General features: G+C 45.7%; 1 protein-coding gene across 2 annotated transcripts in view; it reads right to left on the reverse strand.

The window, feature by feature from the left end:
• The window catches only part of Fam189a1 (family with sequence similarity 189, member A1), a 400438-nt gene that overhangs the window by 17600 nt on the left and 360388 nt on the right, over positions 1–22450 (reverse strand). For both annotated transcript variants that reach the window (XM_006541197.2, NM_183087.4), the window contains 3 exons: positions 13000–13107; positions 3023–3183; positions 2014–2149 (listed from right to left, as the gene is read on the reverse strand). In XM_006541197.2, the coding sequence (XP_006541260.1) occupies positions 2014–2149; positions 3023–3183; positions 13000–13107 (405 nt within the window). The remainder of the gene's footprint in view (positions 1–2013; positions 2150–3022; positions 3184–12999; positions 13108–22450) is intronic.

The following is a 22450-nucleotide window of genomic DNA, read 5'->3' on the forward strand; positions in this document are numbered from 1 at the left end:
CATTCTCCTCTAAGGTCCATTCTGTTTTCATCCCTTCATTCACCACAGGCCTTCCCACAGTTCTTTGAGAACTCCAGTTCTCAAAGTCCCGGTAACAGCAGAAGCTGGGACCTGCTAGGGATGCAAATTCCTCACTCAGCCTTCTTCCCTAACCAATCGCTGACTTAGAAATCCTGGGAATAGACCCAGTATTGGGATTCAATTGCCAAGGCTTTGTGGGACTGTGATGTTCACTGGCATCGACAATCCATGGCACACTTCCTCACATCACCAAATCTGAGCTTTCAGCTCTGACATGGATGCCCAAATACAAACAAGGAGCTTCTAAGAACTAAAACCTGTCATCACGACCAAGGTCTTCACTGCTATGTTAATCATAAATGGAAAGCTAGGCCTCATTGCTGAGTCAGAGGTTCCTGCCCAGCATAGAAAGTCTAGGAAAATGGCCATCTAAACTGAGAGACTACAGGGTCTCACTTTCCCTAACCACTAAGCTACCTTGCCTCTCAGGCAAGTTCCCACACCATGACCTTTACCATGCATACAAAAAGAGAATAAGATCCTGGGTCTGCAGCTGCTGCCTGCAACCACTGAGCTACCCAGTGCATTTCAGGGCTGGAGTGGACTCAAAGATGTCACTCAAGGATCCTCTGGTTGTTTCGGGGCAGGTGGGATTCACCAGGCTGGAGCAGGGCTAAGGGAGAATCCCTGTGTTTCTTTTTCCCGTGATACCGACAGCCTGAACACAAGGTCTGTACTCCTAACTGTTCACAGAGTGCATGTACCTCGCTGCCTTTCCCTGTCCCCTGACCCAGCCCACAGAGAGTGATGCACCCTTGTCATCAAGGTTTATCTTTGTGGCGGTGGCGGCGGAGGTTGCACCTGTACAGTGGACAGGCAGCATTCCATCCACAGAGCTTCTTCACGGAATCCATTTCCTGTCAGTGGCTGAGATAAGCACCTGGAATGGCAACTCTCCTCCACCCCTGCAGGTTGCTGGGCTGTCCAGGGTACAGGATGAGAGCCTGAGGTGATGTCAGAAGGCTGCGCCTTGTGCTAGGGCGGTCATGCAGGGGCTAGCAGGGGTCCAGGGAGTAGAGTTTGGACATACCCCGAATGCCCTGTAGACCCCGCATGTTGTGATGCTATCCAACTCTGTGGCTTATGCTTGGGGCCAGCTCTTAGCACATACCGCCTGCGCTACCTGACTGTGTGCCCACCTCTGCCCCACTCCCTACAACTTCCACTTAAGATCTCCCTGGCCCTGCCCCATGACCTCACCTCTCGGTCACACTCAATAAAGACAACAATAATGGTCAAGATAAAGAGGCTACCAGAATGTACCCAGAGATATCTTCTGAGTACAGTATTACCATGTTCCCACCAACACCGTTCCTTCCCCACGTGCTTGACACTGATGTGATTTTGTTTTCCCTCGTCATTTTTCAGATGAGGAAACGAAAGCTCTATAGACACATTCCAAATGCCCGCTGACGGCTGGAACCATGAAGCAGCGGGAGCCCCCGGAATGCACAGCTCAGAGAAAGTCCCAGATACCTGGCAATAAAGGCACATTCCTGGCCTAGGGCTGACTGGCCTCTTATAGATCCATTAGACCATGTGTGCAACAATGGCCAAGGCAGGCCTTGGTCCACTAAGTCCTCAGTCCACAAGCCCAGCTCTTTCTGCTCTGGCCATGGGTTAGAAGCTGTCCCAGTTCCTTCTGTGCCCTCTCCAGACACACTGGGCAGCATGCAAAGCAGACGCATCTGAGTTGGCCGTGTGTCCTGTCACAGGCATTAAGCTGTGTATCCAACGTGCAAGCTTACACATTGATTCTGGGCCGGAGCTAGAATCAGCATCCTAAAGTCTATGCAAGGGACACATATGTTGCATGAAGAGGCTTCAACATAGGGCAGCCACTGGTGACTCTGTCTGAGAGAGGAGCCTTCTAAGGGCAGGCCAGGAGCAGGGCATGCAGAGGAACTGGCCTTGGCAAGGCCTGGGCCTCACCTGGCTGGCGGGCGTCTGACCCACCACAGCTTCATATGGTGGGGGTAGCTCAGCGGGGTACAGGATGCCAGGGCTGTTGATGGCAACATCATACAGAGTGCTGAATGGCGAGGAGGCAAAGTCCAGGTGGAGACCCCTAGAAAACAGAACAGTCCATGACACAGTCAGCCCCTCAGGATGAAGCATGGTGTCTGAGATGACATGGTCCTCCCCTGAGGATGGAACACAGTGTCTGAGATGACATGGTCCTCCCCTGAGGATGGAGCATGGTGTCTGACATGACATGGTCCTCCCTTCAGGATGGAACACCATGCCTGAGATGACGTGGTCCTCCCCTGAGGATGGAGCAGTGTCTGACATTTCCAAGTGTTGACTGTGATCAACTTGTCATGTGGAGAAACCAAAGCCTGAACGCTAGGGCAGGTTTAACTGTTGTCTTTCTTCTGGAACGATGTTCAGAATTTATTAAACACTTCAGCTCTGTCATTTACAATTAAAATAATGATGAAGCTGATGAAATTTCTAATTAATGTTCCACGCTCTGTGATGACTGTCAATCGGGAGCAGCCTTGCACATGTAAGGATATTTAAAAGCTCATCATTGGCCTATGAGACAGACTGTGTGATGCTTGCCTATAATTCTAATACTTGGACACTGAGACAGGAGCATTATAAATATGAGGCCATTTGGGGGCTACATAGAGATATCAAAGCCACCCTGGGGGGCTGTATAGTGAGGTTCTGTCTCTAATAACAACAAAGTAAAGCCATCATCTCACCACCAATATCCCAATGAACAATAACAACAAAATAAAAAAGAAGAAGGAAAGAAATATCCTTTTTGCTGTATTCTAGGTCACAGCTCCTTTCTTCATTCCCTGTCCGTAGGAGGCACAAGTATCTGTACTGGCTCTTACTCTAGTCCCTTCCACCCCTCCTCCCAAAGATGTTTCCTGTCTTCCTCCTTCTCAAACATCATGGGACTCAGGACACCGGACGGAAGACTGACCTGTGGGCCTCCGCTGTGGGTGTACAGGTGTACTCTGGAGGGTAGTAGGGCGGAGGCGGGAGGGGGGCGATAAACTCATCAAAGTCCAGAGTCTGGTGGAGAATGGTGCCGTGGGGAGTCACACAGGCAGCGTTGGCGGAGTGAGACCTATGTGGGAAGAACTGGAAAGCACAGAGAAGCAGCATTATCCCAGATCTCGTATGGCTGGTGGCCAATGGCGCTAAGTGCCCACACCTCACTGTTCAAGCTGCCAAGCCATGACCACTAAACACACACTTGACAGAGAGCAGCTCTGAGAGGGCCACCTTGGAAGTTGCCCTCTGGTCTGCTTCCCACATTGCTAGGCAGAATACCTTTGATTTTTTTTTTTTCTTGGTGAGGTTAAAAACTTCTTTAATACAGTTCTCACTGGGAAACCTCACTCCCGTGACTCTAATGCTTAAACAGTGCAGCTAAAGGACGCTTGCCATGCAGGCTTCAGAAGAAAAGCACTTCATGAGGAAAGGCTAGACTTTGAGCATGCTCACTCTGCAAGTTCCTATCATGTGCTGATCACTTGACACATGCCCCATACACAAGTCCTTCCAAGCCCTGCAAAGTACTTCAGGCCTGTATCTCGAGCCTGGCATGTCTGACACACTTCCCTGTAGCTCACTCTGGCCCCTTGGAACACTAGTGTCTAGGGATCCACACACTTTGTAGGACATTGCTCTAAAGGTGAAGAGTGTTAGCCATGAGCTCCAGAAAGTTCTGTGGGGCAATCAGGTACACGGGATGCCACTTAAAAGTATCAAGGGAAACATACTTTAATGAAATGAGTGCTGTCTGCCTGGATCGCTGTAATAGAAGTACTAATACTTGTTTCTCTTTCCACCCGTGGGTCATTCCTGCCAGAGATTGCATGTTCCACAGAAATACCCTGAGACACCGTTTCATCTATAGGTGTGAAATAAGCCACACTGCGTGGGCTCTGGGCCTTCCCATACATAGCATGTCAGTGAAGTAAGTGGAAAGAAACAAAGAGTCACTTGTACACAGTTAAGCTCAGGTTTGGTAGCAAATACACTCCTCCAATCAGTGTGGGAACAGGGGGTCTGCACTCACGAAGCAGATGATATCTAAATGGACCATCAGAGACTAGGGGGTAGCAAAGGCTGGGGCTACAGGAGAGCATCCAGGCTCAAAAACGGGTGACCAGTGAACGATGTGTTTCAAAAAGGCAAAACAATAAGGCTCTATTCAATTATAATTCTAGGGATATATAGGAGGCAGTGACGATGCTAGGGCTGTGTGGAAGGAAGAACCATGTGGGTGGCAGGGATAGGGTGGGCTGGTGCAGACACAGGGGCAGAGAGTTGGAGAATTTCTGTTCTAGCAGGGGTGAGTCCAGGGTTCAGAATATGATCTAATGCAGTGAAATCGGTGTGCTATGGGCTGATGGCTATATCTGAATGAGGGACGCATCCGATTGAAAACGGCCCCTACCAGCCTTCCCAACACATAGCACATTCCCTGCCCTTTCAGTTAGTCTGGCTCATTGCTGCTTCTTTAATTGTTGGAAATTAAAGGGGGAGGGGGTTGATGGCCGTGAGTGGGCTGGATGTGTGCTGTTATCCTCTGGCTGTGAAGCTGTTAAATCTCCTGCCTGCTCCACAATGGCTTCACAATGGCTCCGAAGTAAGGAGAGCACAAGTGTTCTTGAGGTCTAGTAAGGAAATATTTTAATTAGTCTCTACCAGACGTTAGAAGAGTCACTAAAAGTATACTCAAGCAAAACTAATGAGATGCAAAAACCACCCGACACACAGAGGCCTGACAAAGGTTAAAAAGACCAGGGCACCCATTCCGAGTGACTTTGCCTCTCTTGGGCTGTGCTGGCCCCATCTCTACAGAAGCTCCCAGAGCCCCAGCGCCAAGTGAAGCCTTTTCCTAGGCTTTTTGCCTTTTCTAAGAGGAAGCCCACCAGTCTCACAGGATAGTGTGTGTCCAGTCTCACACCGATAGTGTGTGTCCAGTGAAGACAGGGTCTGCCTTGCAGCTCAAGGTGAAGCCGGAGAGCTTTGTCTTCTGCTCTGAGATGCTGGTGCTGAAAGTCTCCATGACCACATCTCCCAGGCTCCCTGGCCAATGGCTTCATTTAGGCCCTACCCATAGTGGCTGCTAGAGAATTAAAACAGTCTTAGCTCTTCCCATCCCTATTGTCTCCCAGCTCTAAGTGGGTAGTTGGTCCCACGTAAACTCAGCACCTTTCTGTGATCCTTCACCTTCACAAACCTGGATAACCAACTGTCAGAAACATACCAGGTGGTTACTTCCTGTTGTGTTTCGGTGGCGGTCTGCATGAGAATGGCCCTCATGTTTTCACACAGGAGTTTGAACACAGTTGGTAGAACTGTTCGGGAAGGGTTAGGAGGTGTGCCCTTGCTGGGTTAAGAGTGTCAATGGGGGCAGACTTTGAGGTTCTTAAAGACTCCCTTCCTATTTCCACTTATCTGTCTGCCTCCTATCCTGTTTGTGCTTCGAGATGTGAGCTCTCATCTCCACTGATCCTGCCACCTTATCACTGTATCTTCATCCTACTGCCATGCACTGTGACCCTCTGGAACTGTAAGCCCCTCAAGATGCTTTCCTTTATAAGTTGCCTTTGTCATGGTGTTTTAATCCCAGCAACAGAAAATAATGACTACATAGACTGTCAGGCTGCCTTCGTTTTACTGCCCTATTCTTTCCTAATTGGAGCACAGCACACACTCAGCCAGCATTGGCTGAGTGGATGGATGGATACCTCTCTGCTATGGTAGTGTTCTTGCTCTTCTGCCCCCAAGAAGCAGCCAACAGGGCAGCTCAGAAAGCTAGCAAGCTGCCTAGTCTCTGCTTCTGGGATGCAGCCTCCATCTTGTGCAGGAGCTATTTTTAAAGCAGCCCAGATGAGCTCATGCTGTTGGGAACAAAAAAAAAATCTTTGATCATCAAGGTTCTTCGCACTGAATCCTACCCAGTTTCCAGCCTCCCTCCAGCCGGTGCCAAACACCCCCTGCTTTGAACAAGGTCTGTTCAGCCATCCTTCATACCACACGTTCTTTGTTTCCTCTTTCTAGCAACTTAGCTCCTTCTCACTTGCCAGGCCTCCTTCAGGCCCAGGCAGAACATCAGCGACTGGAAGGTTTGTCTGCCAGCCCACATCCTCCATACTCAGGCTCCCTGCTCTGGGGCCTCATGTCTACAACAACATGGGCAGGTATAAAGCGTGATTCTGCATCTCCTCAGGAGGGTAAGAAATGGGCTGTAAGACATCTCTTCTGTCTGTCCTGGCTGGTTCTGTCTTCCCTGGGCTATCTAAACCACACAGACACCAGTACACTTGTGGGTGGGAAGATGGCTGAGGTGTTCACAGATACACCCTGGGTTTGTCACTCATATAATAACAGTGTGCTCCTGAGACCCTAGGTCCTGTCTGTTAGGAGGGAGGGGACTTCTTCCGGGAACATAGGTCCCTGAAAGCAAGGGGCACCGAGAACTTCAGTTACTTGGCCCTGGGCAGCTTCCAAAGGCCTACAACACAAAGCTCCTAAATTTAGGCTCGGCCCACACAGCCTAGCTTCTATAGACTGGAGGAGACCATGAAGAGGTTAATGGACCTCAAACTATGAGTCAAATGCCTGGTCTACAGACACTGGCCAACCGCTGAGCACCACATGACTTTGGGCACTTTACTGACCTATCAGTCTCAGGCTCCCTTTGCTTGGAGCTACCAGGATTGTAATATGAAATGCCATCCTCTGTCACAGATTCACTCAGCAGCATCAAAAGGCTCAAACGGAAGCCTCTGTCATAGTCTCTAGCTCTGTCTGGTGTCTCCATGTCTGATCTGCTGCAGGGAACAAGGTGAAGAGCGGGGTTGGTCGGCAAAAGTCTGGATGTCTCCTGGTGGGATTTGCCTGGCGCCTGTTCAGCACTGCCTTCCAGCTCCCCCCACCCCCAGGAACAGAGGCTGTCCCCAGCTTTCCTTTGGCACTCTGGCTCTCTCTGGATAGCAAACTCCTGCGGGTGGGGTATGACCTTGAGAGTCCCACGCACCTTCTAGTTCCATGCTCACACTTATTAGGCCTATGCAAAGCGAACACCCACCTGCCCTTTCCTAGGGGGTTCTACTTAATGAACCCTGTGAGCAGAGGTGAGAACACAGAGCAATCCTATGAGATGACTGTGACAAACTAAGCTATGTAACAGCTGAGGATGCCTCTGAGGCGAAGGTGGCTCTGAGGGAAACGGGGGTGGGGGGAGGGGGACGAAATTACTTTTACAAACAAAACCAGAAACGACACTGGAGACACTTAGGAGGTAAAAAAAACAAACGCCATCTCTACTGAGCTATGTCAAAAAACGGAATTGTATCATCAGGCAGCTAATATTTCTGCACGTTAGAGTGTCTGGGCTTCAGTGGTTCTGACAACAGGAGTAACGCTTGCTGTCTCAGGCATTCATGATGTTAGTTCTAACTGCAGCTAATTATCCCCAACACGCATTTAAATTATAAGGAAGATGTGGGTACTTAGAATTCTAAAGTCCTAACGGTGCCGCTGAGCTCCGGGGTGTGGTAAAGACCTTGAGCTGCCTATACAAACTACAGAGCAAACTCCAGGAGCCCAGTGGCTCTGAAAATCAGCTAGGAAGGCCACAGAGCAAATAAAATGTGTCAGTCTGTGCCACACATTTGGGACTCAGCCCAGCACCTCCGTGGAGACAGTAGTTATGGAAGGCGTTTACACTCGGCAGCAGGAGCTGGGTGCGTGTATCCGAAGTACCCTACAGGTCTCTCTGAAAGCAGCCTTTAGAGAGAAAAAGCAGCCTTTGGTTATCAGAAGTGGGCACCAGGAGCCTGCAAAATGTTTACAGGGTCGGCTGCCCCATACTGTTCTTGTCATGAATTAGTACTTCTTAGAGGAGCTGTGGCTTTGGTATGGCACTTGTCAAACATGTCCATGACCTGGGGTCCAATCTCCAGTATCACACAGATACACAGATTCATATGTACATACAGACAGACATATACACACATACAGACATGCATAGAGGCACAAACATACACAGACACACAGACACACACCCTCCCTACATACATAGACACACCCACGCACAGACACATATACACAGACAAACATACACACATACACACATTGACACACTTAGACACACAGAGGCATGCATACTTAAATAATACTTCTCAATTTGAGAAGTAAAAACAACAGAAGGATGGATGATTGGCAAGTACCCACGAGACACAGCCGAGCTCACTGATGGAAATGCAGCCAGAACTGAGATGTCAAAACAAGGGACGATGACACTGAGATTGTGGTGAGCGGCTCGTGGCAGAACTGCCACACAGATTTAATACAACCTCAGTGTGATTATTTTTCAGGAATTGTCATACCGATTCTGAAATTCATAGAGGATACAGGGGGACAGAATTTTCACAACCATCTTGAGGAGAGATGAAGCTGGAGGACTCTCTTAAAAGCTCTTGTAACATGGTAACCAAGGCTCCATGGGATAGCCATAAAGGTAGACGGAAGACTGATGAACTAGAACCGAGGGCCCCCAGTAAAACCATACATCTGTGGTCAACTCACTACCACCCAGTGACACTAGTCAACTATTACTACTTGCATTTCAAGAAAAGGTGCTAGGAACCACACAAAACTGGCCCTCTGCCACACAGCGTATGTGACACTCAACTCAAGATATCCCTAAACATCAACTGAAGACTACAGAACTTTCAGAAGGAAATAATTTCATTTTCTAAGATTAGGTGACAGGGAGACAGGACACCAAAATAAAAGCAGGAACGGACACAAAAGACACACTGGGCCTTATTCAAACTAAAATGCTGTGGTTTGAGATGTGACCAAGTATAAAGATAACCAATGGGAGAGAGGGGAAAATATTTGCGCACATCTGAAGAGAGACGTGAATCCAGAGTGAACGAGGAACTCTACGACTCAGCAATAAGAGATGACTAAATGTTAAAAAAATGGGCACAATAAAGCCCATTTCTCTGCAGAAGATCTATAAGTAGCCATTAAACACACAGAAAGAGGATCAACATCATTAATCACGGGAAAAGTACAAATCTAAACTACCACGGGTAACACCTCACAACCACGAGGCTGGGGGAAGGGGGACTGGAGGGAAGATGGTTATTTATAAGCATCTTTATCGGCACTCAGATATAACGGATGAATAGAAGGGCTCGCTGCAAAGCTTTAGCATCTGTCTCTTCCATGGGCAGGTAAGGAAGGTCACTAACTTTTTTCTTTTTTTATGTACTGCTATATAATTTAGCTTCTTCCAATAACCATATAGTATTCCTTTAATTAAATAGCTGAATGAAATGCACTATGAAGCCTGAAAAGATTTCAAGGCATCCCCCTAAATATCATGGTTCCATCGAACAGGGTGCATTCACAACCCCCTTGGGCCAGCCCACTTCTTCCAGGATGCAGCCACCACAGCCAGCCTGGACCGACTGTGGCCCACCATGTGACCACCCTATTCTTAAAAAACTCATTTCCATATTGTGATAGTTTAATTATGCTTGGCCCAAGGAGTGGCACCATTAGGAGGTGTGGCCTTGTTGAAGTAGGTGTAGCCTTGTTGGAGGAAGTGTATCACTGTAGGGGTGGGCTTTGAGATCCCTCCTTTCTAGCCACGTGGAAGTCATTCTTATCCTGTTTGCCTTCGGAACAAGATGTAGAACTCTCAGATCCTCCAGCACCATGCCTGCCTGGATGCTGCCATGCTTCTGCTATTGTGATAATGGACTGAACCTCTTAGAACGGTAAGCCAGCCCCAATTAAATGTTGTCCTGTATAAGAGTTGCCTTGGTCATAGTGTCTCATCACAGCAATAGAAACCCTAACTAAGACACATATACTATATGATCCATCATCTCAGCAGTTCTGGCAGGAAAGAAAGGCTCAAATACTTAATGGCCTTTAACACTAAAGAACTAAAAGACCAGTAGGTGGAGATGTGACTACAGGTTTATAAGCTGGTCTCAAAGCTACCATGGCTATCACCCGCTCTTTCCTCTGACTCCCCCCCACATGGTTCTGGGCACATTATAGCTCAGTCTGACCTGTCCCATAGCATATGGCCACAGAAGGCCTCACCAGCAGCAAGCCTAAGTATTCCTACTTCTAAGCCAGGTTTCTGGTGGCACCTTGTTATGGCTTGTGTGCGTTTAGTCATTCACTGTCCCTGTGTTGGAGGGTTGGTCCTTAGCATGGAGGTAGTGTGGAACCTCTCAGAGATGAGGCCTCTTAGGAAGGTGGGAATGGTGGGGTGTCGATAGCTGACGGAGCAAGGCCTTCGGAAGGAAGGCATGCCATGCTTTCAGTTCAGAGAGTTTGTTATGAACATGTCTTCTCCCACTGTGATGCCATCCACCATGCCATCCGCTATGCCATCCGCCATGCTGTGACACAGGTCAGGGGTACTGATGAGTGCAGACGCCATGCTGTTTTGACCCTTTGGCCTTCAAAGACATGATTTAAATAAGCTTTTTATAGGAGTCTACCCTAGGGTATTTTGTCATCATAACAGAAAATTCAAACATAGCCTTTATAATTTCCATAATAATTTGCTTGTTTACAGAGCACCACAGTTAGTAAAATATAGTAAAACAGTATGTTCAAAACCACTTGAAGTCATAGCTGTGACAACCACAGCTGTGATGTCATTACTGTGATGTCATCACTGTGATGGGTACTGCTGTGATGTCATAACTGTGATAGTAGTGCTGTGATGTCATTACTGCAATGGTACCACTGTGGTGTCATTATTGTGATGGTGCCACTGTGATGTCATAACTGATGTTACCACTGTGATGTCATTACTGTGATGTTCAGTAATTGGCTGATATTCCCACCACACACACAAAAAAAGATAAAGCTAGGGGCATAGCAAAGTGGTAGAGCTTTTGCCAAGCCTATGCAAGGCTCCATCTCCTGCACTGCCAACAAATAAAAATATCAAACAAAAAAGTAACAGAGATCAGCATGTTTTGAGGAAACTACTGGGCAAGTGGGTTCAGTGATGTGCTCAAAGTCACCACATATGCAAAGACAGTAGGGCCCAGATGTAGACATGTCAGACACATGACCCCAGGCCTACTGTTCTACATGGCCTCCAATAAGAACAATGTTGTTTTGGTTTAATTCTAAAAGGTTACACAGTTAGAATATACCTTATTCTTATTTAGCTGGCAATTTTCATTTTCATGTTTAAAAGTAGGAGGAAACATATTGCTATCTTCTGCAGACTTTAGTTCTGTTAGTTTGGCTGAATTGGTGTGATATTTACAGATCAATAGCAAACTTTACTGAGATGGGTAGAACCTTCTGGTATTTAACCTTTCCTTTATACAGCATGCTGGAGAAAATTGCCAACACGAGGCCTCAATGAATGAGGCCAAAAGTTCATCCTGCTGAATAACTGCTTAATTAGACACCTTTCAGAATACTGTGACCTCTCTGAAAGGCCAGCTCGCTATGACAGCTGTGTGGATGTATGCTGTGGGTGCCAGGCTGCATGCCACATACAATTAGGACCAACGGAGTTTTAACATATTGGTAATGATGCACTCTGGCCTTATATCTTGATTAACAGATGCACTGCTAAAGGGTGGGTGAGGGGGGAAGATTTAAAAGAAAAACCCACTACAGGAATAAATTGTCCTTTTATGAAATGCAGAAAGCACTGGGTGGAGGGCACAGAGGCCTTGCAGGTAAGGCTGAAAGACATAGATATGCACATAGAGAGCCTTGGCTAGGATGTGGTTTGTCCCAGCTCAAAATGGTGTTGTTGGGAGGTAGGTCTCCTGGGAAGTACTTGGATAACAGGAATCAGCCCCTCCTGAATGAATAGATTAATACTAGGTAGAGGGAACAAGGACTCACTCTAATAAGCAGAGTTAGCTACCATTTGGAGGCAGGGCTGTTAAAAAATAAAAGAAGGTTAGTTCTTCCGTTCTATCTCCCACACATACCCCATTCCCTTCTGCAATTTGCCATGAGGTTTTACATCAGAAACTAACCGCACACTGTTGTGCAATCTTGGGCTCCCCAGCCTCTAGAACGGGATGTTAAGTAAAACTGCTTTCTTTATAAATTACTTGGACTTGGGTATTTTGTTACAGTAAGAGAAAACAAACTAAGGCAGACGGAGACTGCAAATGGGAGGGGGAAAGGGAGAATGGGCACAAGAGTGTCTCCTAAACTAAAACCAATCCCAACTTCTCTTTACTATGAGTTTCACAATAATGGATTGGACCCTAGGCTGTGGTCCATTCATGCTGAGACAACAAAGAGCAATCACAATTTATAAAGTGTGTGTCCAGAGATGTTTATTAATAAGCATGTGACCCCTGCTTTGGCCTCACCACCCCCACGGGAGCAGAAGGACTTAAAAAACAAAAACAAAAAACCAGACCCTGACCATGACACCAGATGAGGGTCACTGGACCATGATCTCAGGGTTAATTAGCAAATTTCACAAGTAAAGGACAGCCGTTTTTCATTTTCATCTAACAACCTCAAACTTCATCTATTACAAGGAATTCTGAAGAAGGACAGGCCTTGCTCTGAAGGTTCTGGGTCTGCAGGGTGTCCAGCAAGGCAATGCTTCCACTTACTCAGGGACACCTTCCAGGGACTCTGCAGGGGATGTACTCTATCATACCATGGAACTCTGCACATGTCCGAAGTAGGGCAACAGCAGCAAACAGAGAGTGCCTTTCTTAAGAGGGCAGCAGGAGGTGACTCCAACGCTCTCTGGGCATTTGGACTGACAGAACTCATGATTCTCTACCCAGAAGGAGCCATTTCTGTATTTCTGTATTGGACTCAAGCTGATTAGAGGAGGGATGGCCGGACTGGCCATTCTGAAAGGGCCTGGGGCAGACTGAGGGCACTCACCATCTGCAGGACATCAGCAGAGACCATCTGCATGCAGCACATGGCTGTGGCCAAGGCACACACAATGGTGGAGAGGACATTGAGGGCACAGACACTGAAGAGGAGATCCTGCAGGAAAAGGAGGAGGAGAAGGGTCAGTTCCTGCTCATCACACAGACACAGAGTCCAGGGCACATTTACGTAAGTCTGGGTCTGGTCCAGTACGGGCCCAGCAGTCAGCTGCTTCACAGGCTGGCTTTATGCATGGCTGTAGTTTATAGGCATACTCAGGATTAGCCTTTAAAATACACACATTTGTTTATTTCTTGACTGTGCAGCTCAAACTGTTCTTAATACTAAAATACGTCTTTCATAATTTTCATAATCGCTAAGAAGTCAGTAAAATAGTTAAGAAAATATTGGGAGATTCGTGTAAGAAGGTGGGTAATTTTTATCAATCATACTGACATTCCACACTCTGATGAATGTTTAGTAAAGTGTCAAGGTTTTAAATGGTGCTTTTTATATTCAGGTAAGTGCAGATTCACGTGTAATTGTCAGAAATAATGCAGAGTTATCGTGTGAACCTGTGGGTAGAATCTTGCAAAGCCATAGCTTAGTCCACTTTTACAGTACAGTCAAGACATTGAACACTGTGGGTCTCATATGCTACTTCTTATAAACACCCTTCTCACCCCACCCTCACTGCTTCCCACCCCAACTACCTTCCGTCAATGACTAGCTTGTTCCGCAATACGTGTTTCAAGAACGGTATATGAACAGAATCAGAAAGCATGAGACTTTTTGCATTTTGTTTTAATTCAGCACAGTTGTTTTAAGATCCACCAAGGCTGTTGTACACATTAGCAGTTCATTCCTTGGTATTAGTGAGTAGTAGTCCTCCATACACATGTCCCCCCAATTAGTTAACTATCACCAGTTGAGGAGTACATGGGCGATAAGCAATTTGAGACTAATATAAATAAAACTTGCAGGTGTTTATGTGAATGTAGGTTTTTATTTCTCTGTGGTCGCAATTGTTCGAGACAGCAATCGCTGGGTATGGTTATTGCATAGTTGGTTTTGTAAAGAAGAGTCAAACTGCTCTCTAGGATGGCTGGGCCATTTTGTATTCAAACCCGTGGTGCATGAGTGACCCGGTTTCCCCGCATCATTGCAAACATTTTATGTGGCTTCTGTTCTGATAGGTATGCGTGGATTTACCAATCCAGCTCGATTTTCAATTTCCCTGATGCGTAAAAGACGTTGAACAATTTCTCGTTGCTCGCTATTTGCCATCTGGCTCCCCTTTAGTAAAATGTCTTTCAGGTTTTGCTCATTTTCCCATTGACTTGTTTGCCTTTTCATTCCTGACTTTTAAATGTTCTTTATACCAGTTCTTGCTCAGGAGTGTGACTTGCAAATTGTTTTTTCAGACTGCAGGGTATCTTTCTGAGAACTTCCCGTGGTGCCTGAGATTTGGGGGCAATGACAAAAATGCCACCAGATGGGTGGCCATCACAACAGGGCATTTGCTTCCCACCTTGGAGGCTGAGGATAAGATCTGGTGAACAATTTCTTGCGGTGGCCTCATCTCATGGGAACAGGGCAGCAAGCTCTCTGGGTTCTCAAATCCTTGGAGAACTCCACCTTCATGACCCCATCACTTCCTAGAGGCCTGATGCCCTAACAACATCACACCGGGTCAGGATTTCAGCAGATGGATTTGGAAGAGGGAAATGTTCAATCTGCTGCATGTGAACATTTCATGGAGGATACATGAGTATTCGTGTACTTAGTATTTAGAATACATTTAATATTAAGTATGAGCAAACAGTACAAGTTTTTATGTTCTAATATCCAATCTCTCTCTTTCCCCTCTCTCTCTCCTTGCCCTCTCTCCCTCCCTCTCCCAGCTTCTCTCTCTGTGGACCATGCTTTGGGTACTAAGTCTGCCTAGCTCTAAATACTTAAACATTTTCGTATGTTTCTTTTTAAAACATGTAATGTATGTTCATGCCCATGATCCATTTTGAGTTAATTATTGGATAAGGTCTAGGCTGTAGCTCATTTTTTGTCGTTTTAATTTTAACATGCTCATTGTGAGTATAAAGAAATGTGATGTGTGTGTGTGTGTGTGTGTGTGTTTTCATGTGGTATCTTGTGGTCTTGAATTCATTAGTTCTAGCCATTTTTAAAGGTACTTCAGTGTTTTCTATGCAGAGAATCAAGTCATCTGCAAATGTTGTTTCTCTGAAAATTTTCTGCTGCTTATTTTTCTTTCCTTGTAGCACTAGTTGAGGCTCTGACCCCTGGGAGAAACAATGAGTCTAACGAGATGACAAAAGGTGCTTTCAACTTGGTCACCAAGCAACATGGCATTATTTTCCATCCTGGACAATCTACTTAATGGCACTGTTCATTGTCTTAGAGGGTCTACTTCATGGTATTTAACTGTCAAAAGGTAATTCATTCTTCTTCAGGAAATTCATTTTCAAATCCATGCCATAAACAGGAGTCAAAAATCTGACCAAAATTCACAAAACTGACCAATGATACTTCATTCAACTCCAACATTTTAGAGCAGGCAGAATATATTCATCCAAAAAGCTACCAATAAAGATTATCTTTTCATGGAAGGACAACGGTTTTGAGGTTAATTGTGATGCTCTACCAAAGGGTAAGCATCCTTGAAAGGAAATAGAAGATGATGTCCTAAGTGACTGACATCGTGCATGCGCGGTGATCTGTGTCTGTCCATCTGTCTAGTCCAGCAGCAATTCTAGGCCTATTCCTATAATCACGAGCCAGTGTTCTGTCTGTCACTGCAGAAGTGACTGTCTAGTCCCTTCTCTCTGAACCTCAAGGCCAGCTTGTGAGATACACAATAGGGGTGACTGTGACAATATTATGGAGGATAGATTTAGCTCATGGCATTCCATGGTTCACAAGGTTGTGTGGCCTTTTGTGCATTTGGAGTCAGAAAAAGGATTCTGAATTTTAAGATCTAGCAACTCTCAGTCTGAGGTTTATTATTCCCACCCTGGAGGTAAAGCCATCTTGATACCTTTAAACAATGTGAAAATCAGATTCTGCTCAGCCCTGTGAGCCCAGGCTCTGCATCTCTAATCCTTTCAAATGTCTCTCCCTGGCCTCAGTAGCTTCTTCCCCAGCATATGCTAACAGTGTTCAACAGAATCCCCAAGGGGCACCCTCCTCAGAGCCCACAGTTCCGTCTATGTGCAGGTCTCCTCTCTCCTGAACTCTATCCTGAGAACTCTACTCCATGGCTTGGTGATCTCACACTCTCAACTGTGTCTCCTCAGTCCAGGAAGTCTCAGGGGGGCTCCTAAGTTCCTTTCCTTAGTACTGATCCCTGGGAAGTTTCTTCAGGAAATTAGCAGAAGCGGGGACTATGGAACTCCCCTTGTTTGCTGACCTTCTCTCAGTCCTTTATTGCATCTCCATACATTTAGTGGTTGTTTCAGGCAGGAGGTAATTCCCTGGTTATACTACCTTGGGAAGAGGCTCTGGGTGGTATTTTTTGTTTCACAGCATGGCAGAGCTGAACAGGCTGTGCAAAGTTGCTATGGCCACTTCATGTGCTCTCTTTGTTCCTGCAGCCACTAAAGAACTTAGTCACGAAACAGGACACACGCACCATGCCAGAGAGAGGGTAAGGAGCTTGAGCTGTGTTATGTGGGAAACGTGTTACCAATGAAAATGGCCGATGTTGGAAAAATGGGAACAAGATCTTAATGTACAAATGAACAAGAACGAAATTTGAAGGGTGTGGCACCGAACCTGAACTTCAATGGAGCTCAGCAAATATTAGTTGATTGAAAGTCTGGAAACATTGAAGGGACTGGTGATGTGCTATTGGAGAGGGGTGTGATCAGGGACCACAGAAGTATGGAGATAGTGCCTGAACGAGACTTCAGAGGCCAAGACAGTCTTGTGTTGGGATTGAGTGTGTGTGTGTAGGGGGGGTGCAGGGGGGGAATAGTTGGAATGTGGAGGAAGAGATGGTGGGGGTGGGGGGTGGGGAGGTGATCCTCTTGAGCGTAAACATGAGACTCCAGCAGCCCCAGGGGGTTACAGAAAATGACCATTTCAAACAAGTATATCATGGAGAAGCTTAATTGCCAGGGTGCTATTCCATAGACAAACCAGACAGCCGTTGGAAAAGTAAGACTGCAGCTCATGATGGTGACCAGAGCTGGCAAATCAGAGGAGGAGCTGTCCTATGACCTTGACCTTGAGGATGTTCCTGATGTGGCCAGTGGCCTAGTTTTACCCTACTGCCACCACACTGCAGGGGTCAAGATTCCCCAGCCAATGTCCTGTAGAAGATGGGTCTTTGCAATGAGATCCATACTCTGGAAGATCACACAGAACTCTTCTTTATCTATTTTACATATCTCTGAGGGTAACTCTAAATTATAACTAACACAGTGATCCCCATCAATGCAGTGTAGCTAGAAATAGAATAAAACCACCTGGAATTTCAACTTTAATGACCACATGCCCCATTGTCATTGAAATGAATGTCCTAAAAATAGCACAAATTTTGCATACCTCCCACCAGCCTCATAACTTTTTGTTATGAATACACATCGTCCCGAGGCAAACACTGTTCTATGTCTTGTGAAGTATGTTTATCTGAAACACATGCCAAACTGACTCCTTTCCCACCGTTCCCCCAGCTGCTTCAGTGTTTGGCTTCTTCTAGCTGTACACCACTGGAGTTAGGTCTTAGTGTTTCCTTAAAGTCTCTTTCTGCTTTAAGCAATGCCTTTACCCCGGCGACAGCTTTCTCAGGAGAGCTCCATGGTGCTAACGCCCATGTAAAGTCCCTTTCCACGGCCGGTCGAAACGACAAGCCTGGAACCAGCACATCTCTCACTGCTGACAGTGAGTCCGGCCGCCGCACATTCTGCAAGTCACTCCCCAAGGTTATTAACACGAACACCTAGGGAACTCACACACAGACACGTCACACAGCGAACAAAAGCAAGAAGAAGAAAAAGAAAAGTTTGAGATACTTGGGCACATGATGAACTCTCTGAAAATTCTCTCCTTTCCAAGTAAATCTGGAGACTGACAGCGGAATTCCTAGAGACAGGTGTCAGTAAGGGGCACTCACAGATCTACACACTAGGAAACCCGAAGCTCACTTGGATGCCTTTGTCTTTCTGGGACTGCCCTTGTACAGATGACACGCTCCTAGATTCCTTTCTACTGGTTCATGTACTCGTTTTTCTCTCTTCTGACATATTATCTCTCTCTGTATAATGAAAGGGGTTTCGAAGGCCATTATCAGCAAGGGTGTTATAAGTGAAACTGAGATCCGGAGACAACACATATCTGATGTAATTGGATGTGGGTGGCCTTGGGCTTTACCTGGAATATCGTCTTAGATATCTACTCCTTGGACTGGTTCCTGCCTTGGCGTGTCTGACACTGACCGAGCACTCTGACCTGACATTTACTGATCTGTGTTGCGGGAGGGAGGCAGTCTGCCATGGCTGTGGGCACGCCTCCAAGTCCCTGCTGACTGAGACCTCGATTGCTCTGCACAGCTCACTTCCCTGGGCTGACTTTGCAATGAGCAATCTGAAGAAAGAGGAAGGAGGTGACATGTACCCAGGCAAAGTGTAAGTTTGGAATGCAGGCACTGACTCCTCAGGTTTTACATTCCTCCTCTGTCACCCGAATCACCGTGTGTGCAGGCATCAGAATCCCCATGTGTACAAGAGTCTATGATGGGAGCTCTGACCAAGGGCAGACACAGATCAACTCTGCACAATGCTTCTGTCGTGAGCAATTGGACTTCCCATCTCTAAACCAGGAGTCTCCTGTCTATGGCCCCCAATGGAGGAGCTAGAGAAAGTACCCAAGGAGCTAAAGGGAACTGCCACCCTATAGGTGGAACAACAATATGAACTAACCAGTATCCCGGAGCTCTTGTCTCTAGCTGCATATGTATCAAAAGATGGCCTAGTCAGCCATCACTGGAAAGAGAGGCCCTTTGGACTTGCAAACTTTATATGCCCCAGTACAGGGGAACACCAGGGCCAAAAAGGGGGAGTGGGTGGGTAGGGGATTGGGGGGGTGGGTATGGGGGACTTTTGGGATAGAATTAGAAATGTAAACTAGGAAAATACCTAATAAAAAAAAGGAAAAAAAAAAAAAAGAAATAACAGCAACCAGGAGCAACAGGCTGGTTTGTTAGTTTGAAAGGAGGTGAAGTCTCAGGCCCTATGGTGGAAATACAAAATATTCCTATTCCGTCTTAAAGAATATCAAGGCCAGAGGCCATGACTTCTACCGCTGCAGATGGTTTGTTTAAAACCAGGGATCCTAAACCATCACTTGAAAATGAATACGTTATCTCATTGTGCTCTTCTGAATTTTAAGTTGAAGCTAGAAGGAAACAGTGTATTTAATTCCCACATTTCCAACCACACACAGAGAAAAAAAAAACAAATTTAATGTTTTCATAAAGTAATGTAGAAAATGAGTCAGTAAAACAAGACACATGAAACAACCCTCTTGGTTTTGGTAGTATAATTAATGTGTATGTGTACATATGCATACTGTGACTTCCATTTTCCACATTTTTTTTTCAAAGAATTTGAAAATTGTGGAGCAGGTCCTGACCTACTTAATTTGCTTCTGCAGAGGGCAGTGGTTGGATGCAGAAGTCTGTCTGGATAGCTTGAGTTCAGACCCTAGGAAAGGAGCTAAAATAAGGCTGCTCTCTAAAAAAAAGCTGAATGACACCAGTTTGGGCGGGGGTAGCAGTAAGCTTTGTGTTCAGGATGCAAGCATCCTGTTTAGGACTTCGGAATGTAAGCAGAATGGTCTGGCTCTGAGCACTAAGGGCTGCTTCTCATAGGAATGCAGCACAGGCAATGGAACTTCAGCTAAGGAGCTAGACTAGCAATTGATAGCTTCTGAGAGAGGGAGAGTCAGTTTTATTTTAAAGTATAGCCCCCAGTGGGTCAAGCACACTCCAGTGAAAGACTATATATCCAAGAGGATATGAGAAGCACTGACTGACTACACCTGATGAGCTTCAAATTCTGAAAGGACAGGACAACAGCTGTGTTGCAGAACTAGATGTGAGAAGAAAAACAGAAGAAATTTCTTCCAGATGAATTGAGGTGCAAATACCCTACATAAGATGTTGATGAGCTAAACTCTATTACCTGTGAAAACTCCACACTGTCACCAAGCTTAGTTTATTTGTTTTAATATAATTCACTCTCTTAATGCTACTGGCTATGTTAAATGTAAAACACTATATAGTTATAGTCATCTCAATATGGGTATATAATATAGGATTTTTTCAACACTAGTATTAAAGAATTTCAACATGCTAGAAATTGACAGGGATTTCTGTAATTCAAGAAACTGCAGCGAAGATGTAGGACATGAGGCAGAATTCTTAGCACTCACTATTAACTCTGGGCAGGAGGCTGATGAGATAGTATAAGAACTGTTCAAATTAGAATGTAATCATTTGTATAGGAACAATAGTTAAGTTAAGTATGAAGCTCAAGCAGTGTTGTCCCAGACAAAGCAGAGCGCACTACACATTCTCCATACTGCATTCCATCCAGAACCAGCACAGATTCCTCAAAGAATGGCATTGGCATTAGCAATGAAAGTAGGTGCATACTCATGAGTAAAGATGGAAAAGGGTGGGAAGATTGTGGGTACTCAGAAAGAGAAGGTAGTCAAGACAGTCATGACAGTGTGGCACAGTCCCTTCTGTCCATGAACTCCTATCTATACAGTCAGCCAACTGTGGATGGGAAGATTCAGGGGACAATGAACCTAGAGTGAACACACACCCACACCTGTGTGTGTGTGTGTGTGTGTGTGTGTGTGTGTGTGTGTAGGGGGGTGACGCTGCAAGGAAACCTATGCCACGATGCATGTGTGGAGGTCAGAAGGCAACTTTGGGGAGTCAGTTTTCGCCTTCTACTGTGAACTCTAGAGAAGAACTCACAATGTCAGCAGGGCAAGCACTTTTATCCACTGAGCCATCTCACCCGTGGACTTTTGTTCTTGTCTTTAAACAATACAGTAAAACACTCATCTGCATAGAATTCACATTGCTGGAACCATGTTATTCTAAGTCTTCATAAGAATACAAGATATATGTTAACACTGCACATATTCTATAAGGAACTTGGGCATCTTCAGAAATACCCTGAAGATACTAAGGAATAACACTGTGGCAGAGAGAGGAAATACAGACATATTTGGCAGAAGAGGATGCAAAGAAATATTAGAACTTGATGTGTGACTAACGAGGCAAAAAATAGATTTTTAATGGAAAGAATGAATTAGTCAACAGTATCAAGAGAAATAGCTGTCCATACAGCACCCATGGAGAGCAATGCCAAACAGATGAAAAAGGTTATGCTCGGAAAATAGCAAACAAAACACACAAAACAAAACAAGCACACCCAGAGGCATAGACAGATACATACAGACAAGGAAACATACAAAGACACACACGGAGACACAGGCACACCCAGAGACACACTCACACAAACACACAGGCACACTCAGAGGCACAGATTACAAACAGACACACACAGACATACACAGGCACACACACAGAAACACACACACAAATAAATAAACAATTAATAAATAAAGACAGAAGAAGCAAAGGAAGGAAGGAAGGAAGGAAGGAAGGAAGGAAGGAAGGAAGGAAGGAAGGAAGGCAGGAAGGCAGGCAGGCAGGCAGAGCCAGATTTCAGTAATAGCTGAGAAATGCACATCAAAACCACAAGATAAGCTGCTGAGCAGACAAATTCTATAAATAACCATGCCACGTACTGGAGTCAACAAGGGCGCTGAGACATTTTAGGTGGAACTGAAAACTGTATTCATTATGGAAAATAATTTGGTATTATCTTTAAACGTTAAATATTTCTACCAGTCTTTGCGGGTTGCGCTCATCTCCTGGCCTGTTCATGAGCACACAGGCACTCGCTCACTCCAGCCAGCTCTGCTGCCAACAGTGAGTTTCCTTCTACAGGGCAGGTTGGAAAATTCCAGAGCAGTGAAAACAAGCTACCAACACTCAAAGCATAACTGAGGAACTCGTGGGTAAATGATCTAGTTATAATACCAGAGCGAGTAAGGTGGAACAGAAATGGTAAGAAAGCAGGAAATTGGACAGAGCAGAAAAGCTCTAGGAAAGAGTCAGGAGCCATACACAGCAAATCAATAGGAAAGTCTTAGGTCACAATAAACAACACCAGGCCCATCATCTATGGATGGAGGACCATAGGCAATGCCACACCACCCACAGGGGAGAATTTGAAGACCACAAATCTGAAATATGCAAATGAAACGTTTGAATGAAAATATGAAAGCAATCTGCAGCTCTGAGGGAGAAGCAGATAGGTGCCTCTCATTATTTGTGAATTTTGTATCTGCAAAT

This window comes from Mus musculus, chromosome 7 (genome assembly GCF_000001635.26).
Source record: "Mus musculus strain C57BL/6J chromosome 7, GRCm38.p6 C57BL/6J".
Taxonomy (NCBI): Eukaryota; Metazoa; Chordata; class Mammalia; order Rodentia; family Muridae; genus Mus; species Mus musculus.